At 36.6% G+C, this 6,000-nt stretch overlaps 1 protein-coding gene across 1 annotated transcript in view; it reads right to left on the bottom strand.

The window, feature by feature from the left end:
- Positions 1–957: 957 nt before the first annotated feature.
- LOC124173272 (zinc finger protein 271-like) overlaps positions 958–6,000 on the bottom strand; it is a 31,166-nt gene continuing 26,123 nt past the window's right edge. Inside the window, exon 10 of the mRNA XM_046552791.1 lies at positions 958–2,900. Within this exon, the coding sequence (XP_046408747.1) occupies positions 1,144–2,900 (1,757 nt within the window). The 3' untranslated portion in view covers positions 958–1,143. The remainder of the gene's footprint in view (positions 2,901–6,000) is intronic.

Genomic DNA, 6,000 nt, shown 5'->3' with positions numbered 1-6,000 from the left:
TATGAGATATTAACTGCAGTTACTAAAATTAGTAATGTGAAGAGAGCTCTAGATTTTTAAATTGCCGAAGAAATTCCTTCAACTTCAATCTTTTTACTGATGACGTTGACATAAAGTTTTGAAAGGGTATCACCAGAATGTCAGTCAGACATGTTGTATGATTAAATTTTATTACTTCGCTCCCAAAATATCTGTGATAGCAATGCCTTTGCGGACTTACAAAAACCGGGGCTTTTCATTCCCTGCAGTAAAAATATGCGTATTCACCACTATTTTTACGTGAAATAATTTTTCCATGATAAAATAATCTCAATGGATATATCTCCACACGCAAAACCACGTGTCTAATACGACCAATTTTATTTTTTTAAACTATTTATACACAGAAGGGAAGTTGTTTCGTGCCAATCAACAGGACACAGTTACCAGGAAATATACGGCCATTCACCTGGGGAAGAAATTCCTTGATTGATCGTTTAAGGCTTAACCATAGCTAGCAATGTTTTCAAGAGGAAATATTATTGTCATTTGTATAAAGAATTGCACAGTGATTGTGGTGCAGGCACTCAAACTACAACACAATACTGATGTAATCATCGAAAGACATGCGAGTAAATCAACAATATAAACAGACTAGTCACTAAGCTGAGTACTCTCTCCATCAATCGTATATTATTATTAACTTGATATTTGCATATAAATTACATAGAAGCACAACATCAACTAACATAGATCAGACAATAAAACATAGATCAATCACACAATTGACATTGACATAACATTGAAAAATTTTCTTGAGGCAAAGTGCCTGCAGTTCTTATCGAAAGTGTTGCAATGCATGCCTTACTTTCAAATGTAAATAATTTTCTACCATTAAAAAATAGCAGTTACACATAAACGAATAAATTAATTAGTCTACGAAAATATAGCCCAGTAACATTACTTGATTATTTATTTAATAAGGTCACAGATCTAAATAAATATTATTATATCATTTTCAACATTATGGGACATTTTTTTATTTCATACAAGCAGTTCTTGTTATAATAAGAATTGTTGACCTTGATTGCTAACAATTACCAATAACTAGTCAACTAAAAACTTAACCCTGTGTGTTTGCAAATGAAAGAAAAGTTGCATCTATTAAGAGAAAGTCTTTCCACATTCATTGCATTCATTGAGTAGGACAAGGTTTTCTTTGGTAGTGTAAGACTTTTCACATTCACTGCACGAATATGATTTCTTCTTCATGTGAATAGAAGTGTGACAGACAAGGTGGCTTCTTCGTGAGAAAGACTTATCACATATATTGCAGGAATAAGGTCTCTCCTTCGTATGAGTCCGCATGTGATTGACAAGGGTGATCTCTTGAGAAAAAAACTTATCGCATTCATTGCAAGAATAAGGTTTCTCCTTCATATGAGTCCGCATGTGACAGACAAGGTGACTCTTTTGAGAGAAAGACTTATCACATTGATTGCAAGAATAAGGTTTATCCTTCGTATGAGTCCGAATGTGACGGACAAGGTTACTATTTAGAGAGAAAGACTTTTCACATTCATCGCAGGAATAAGGTTTCTCCTTCGTATGAGTCCGAATGTGACGGACAAGGTTACACTTTTCAGAGAAAGACTTATCACATTCATTGCACGAATAAGGTTTCTCCTTCGTATGAGTCCGAATGTGAATGTCAAGGTGACTCGTTCGAGAGAAAGACTTTTCACATTCATTGCAAGAATAAGGTTTCTCCTTCGTATGAGTCCGAATGTGACGGACAAGGTGACTCTTTTGAGAGAAAGACTTTTCACATTCATCGCAGGTATAAGGTTTCTCCTTCGTATGAGTCCGCATGTGATTGACAAGGTTGATCTTTTGAGAGAAAAACTCATCGCATTCATGGCAAGAATAAGGTTTCTCCTTCAGATGAGTCCGCATGTGACAGACAAGGTGACTCTTTTGAGAGAAAGACTTATCACATTGATTGCAAGAATAAGGTTTATCCTTCGTATGAGTCCGAATGTGATTGACAAGGGTGATCTCTTGAGAAAAAAACTTATCGCATTCATTGCAAGAATAAGGTTTCTCCTTCATATGCGTCCGCATGTGACAGACAAGGTGACTCTTTTGAGAGAAAGACTTATCACATTGATTGCAAGAATAAGGTTTATCCTTCGTATGAGTCCGAATGTGACGGACAAGGTTACACTTTTCAGAGAAAGACTTATCACATTGATTGCAAGAATAAGGTTTATCCTTCGTATGAGTCCGAATGTGACGGACAAGGTTACACTTTTCAGAGAAAGACTTATCACATTCATTGCAAGAATAAGGTTTCTCCTTCGTATGAGTCCGAATGTGACAGATGAGGTTACTCTTTCGAGAGAAAGACTTTTCACATTTATCGCAGGTATAAGGTTTCTCCTTCGTATGAGTCCGAATGTGACGGAGAAGGGTAGTCTTATCAGAGAAAGACTTATCACATACATTGCAAGAATAAGGTTTCTCCTTCGTATGAGTCCGATAGTGACGGACAAGGTGACTGTTTCGAGAGAAAGACTTTTCACATTCATTGCAAGAATAAGGTTTCTCCTTGGTATGAGTCCGCATGTGATAGACAAGATGACTCTCACAAGGGAAAGACTTATCACATTCATTGCAAGAATATAGTTTTATCTTCGTATGAGTCCGAGTGTGATGGACAAGGCTACTTGCATAGCTAGATTTCGAATGAAACCGTCCATCATTAGGATTTGAGCACAACGTTATTTTATCAGCAATCAATATATCATATTTTTTAAAGTCTTTATCAAACACCTTCCTGCCTTTCCTTGAATGTGATGCTCTAGTCTTTGGTTCAAGGACTGCAAACAAGGCTGAGGCTCGTTTAGAAGCTGGGGACTCTAGAAAAAATATACCATTAAAAATAAGTGAAGACAGGCATGAAATCTACGACTCGGTGAACTTATTTATAACAGCAAATTGACAGATATCAAGGTAGCTACGTAAACCGATTCTTCGGTTAGACGCTATCCACATAACAAGGTGTCAGTTAATTTTTTACGGTTGTTACCATATATTTATTTACAAATTTAATGGCACTGCTCCTAAGGGAAATTGAGCAAAATATTGCATACTTACCTCAAGTATCTACTCCAGAATACATATCAATGCACTTTTTCGTGCACAGAAGTAATCATACACTGAATTTACAAATGCCATGTACACACATAATGTTGAACTGAAAAATTTTTCATCATTATTAACCCATTATTCCTCAGACTGTATGTAATGGTTTTAAATTTGGTTTTTTCGTATATTCCAGTTTATTTTGACCTGATTAAGATATATTTTCATTAAAAAAATTATTTTCAACTTAATATATGATGTTCAAAATGTTGCGTTTCCGCAACGCTGGGAAAACTCCGGCAAAAAATTAAAATACAAGTTTTTATAACTTAAGTTTCACCTTTTATTTTTTATCGTGATTTGCATACTCAACACCTTCGCCCCGAATAATCAGTATTCCTTTGGTAAAATGCTTTATTCTGCCTTGACGAACATGCTGGCATTCATGAATAGAATCCACAGCCATTGCCCCTAATCTGGATAAGATAACATACTACAGAGTTATTGTGTACCCCTACCATTCCCTAAATGTAATCGTTGAAGACATTTGATTGCGGAATCAGATCACTCTTATTCAGCCTCCGTTTGTGCCCATTCGTCCTTACTATGGGTTCAATATTCTCGTGTGTTGAAGCAGAGGTGTCTACAGAATTATCATACCATCGCGCTAATAGAATATTTTTTGACTTGTCAAAGAAATAGTCAAAATCCTTTAGGTTTTTTGTCAAATCCCTCGGAGACTTGAGTGTGGAGTGTCCGGTTCCAACACACAGAATCGCGTTTCGGACATTTATAAAAATTCAACAGATATAGAGCAATCCTTTCCCCAAGTGGTAATGAACTATCTCTTCCTGGCTCAGCGCCTACATATGGCAAAAACTGATAGTGATAGTCCGTAGATGAGGCTAGACACTACAATTTATAACCAAGGATGAATATTTCAGCTGAGTGTCGCCCGAAATATAGAACCATTTAATCATCAACGCACAATTTACTTAAAATAAACCCAAAGTGAATGAAGTTTTAATTTAGACTTTTGAGAAAAGGCCTGAATTTTGAAAATGTTGTCAAACATCGGAGAGGCGTACAAATTTTATAATTTTATCAAAACTATTCTACGTCATAAAAAGTCTCAGAACTGGAACAGACATATCCTCTTTGTTTTTCCAGAACATATTAGTGCGTGGTAATGCATTGTACCCCGATAATATTAGGATCCCAATGAGATTTATTAGATCTGCCATACTTGGAGTAAACATGTTTATTTTCCTCCCCAGCGTACTTATTTGAAAAGTTCGAAAATAATTCAAGTAATCCTTTACTAAGAAATAAGCGAAAGGTCTCAATCTCAGCGCGTTTGACTGTATTTCAAGCAAGTCCTAGAAATGCCTGAAGGTAGCGGAATACTGCCGTCATTTATAACTATCTCCCCATCATCGGTGTTTCTTTGACGGTGAGGTCACTAACTTCTATATTCCCCGGAGAGTATCAACGCATCGACCTCATCGCTTTCTTCGCTAAGTTATTCCACTGCATCCAGTACTTTATCGCCCGTGGTGCCCCTCCTGAAAACACACATATCTGAAATACTGAGATAATGTAATTTTCATTGCATTTCCCAAATCTAGAAAACATTATAAACGACCTCTCCTGTAAATTATTATTCACTTCCCTTCTGCCAAAGTTAACTTCTGAGGCGTAGAAATAAGGCATAAAATTTTCCTCACTTTTTCAGTTGGATGAAATCCCTGGATGACGTTTCTTACAAGCCGAGAAAATAATATTGCAGTATTATTAATATAATTACTAAAAGTGAGATAAAAAAGGAATTTTGTGGGACTATTTCACTGATATCAACCCATTTTAAGCTAATTTCCTAGCTTTACACCACCTAAGCGCTAAAACAGAAGATAGCATGTACTTAGTACGATTGCTCAGGGGGAACTCCAAGGAGCGATTAGAGGAACACTCCACCTTCTGCAATAAACCTGTTTCGACCAATGCTTTTCTCAAACACTCATTCTATCGTCATCAACATTTAATGCATCGTAAGCTGAATGTAATTTCTACAAAGTAAGACTGCCATTCAACGGCTTGGGAATGACTGGCCTGGCCCTGTATCTATTCCACATGGGCGCGCAACGGTTCGAATCTACGAAGTAACAACTCGTAAAGATGACCATCATTGGAATCCATAAGCAATTAACTCATAACATTGTTCACCCACAACCTGAGAGCAACAAAATGCCGCTAAAATGCCATCACAAGACTACGTTGTCCAATTCAAAAGCCATATTGACGAGCTGCTTTTGCTTATAGAAAAGCCTCGCGGTCTACCAGAGAATTCCCATCGTTGCGTAAACGCAACATTATTTACAACAACCAGATTTATTCCGGTAACAATGAAAGTGAATGGCAACGATAAACATGATGAATAATGAAACTTAAAACTAATTTAAAACATTAGCGACAGTAAGATTCCTCAAGAAATCTTACAGAAAAATCTTCAGAAATCTTGCATAAACAAGAAGACTAACAGCAGTAATAGAATATCATATTGTCTGAGGGGCACTCCTCTATTTTAAAGAGACTTTCGTAACCACTACACCCTGCATTATTTATACAATTATTTCAAGTATAAAGGCATGGGGTATTAATGATCACATACCTTATGTCATTATATATTATAAAAGGATGGTCAGATGGGGTGCCTCATGTCCATATATCCGCGGTCATTGCCCTTCATTGGATAAATCGGATCCAAAGTGGGGAAAGCATCGCATTAGGATCCGAAGTTTTATATTATGGATTCAGTTTATACACACCCCAAATGAGAAGAAAGGAAAGGGTTCTAACCCTCTCTTTGAATGTGCC

This window comes from Ischnura elegans (genome assembly GCF_921293095.1).
Source record: "Ischnura elegans chromosome 13 unlocalized genomic scaffold, ioIscEleg1.1 SUPER_13_unloc_4, whole genome shotgun sequence".
NCBI lineage: Eukaryota > Metazoa > Arthropoda > Insecta > Odonata > Coenagrionidae > Ischnura > Ischnura elegans.
The sequence above is the reverse complement of the archived record's forward strand: the minus strand, read 5'-3'. Positions and strand labels throughout refer to the sequence as shown.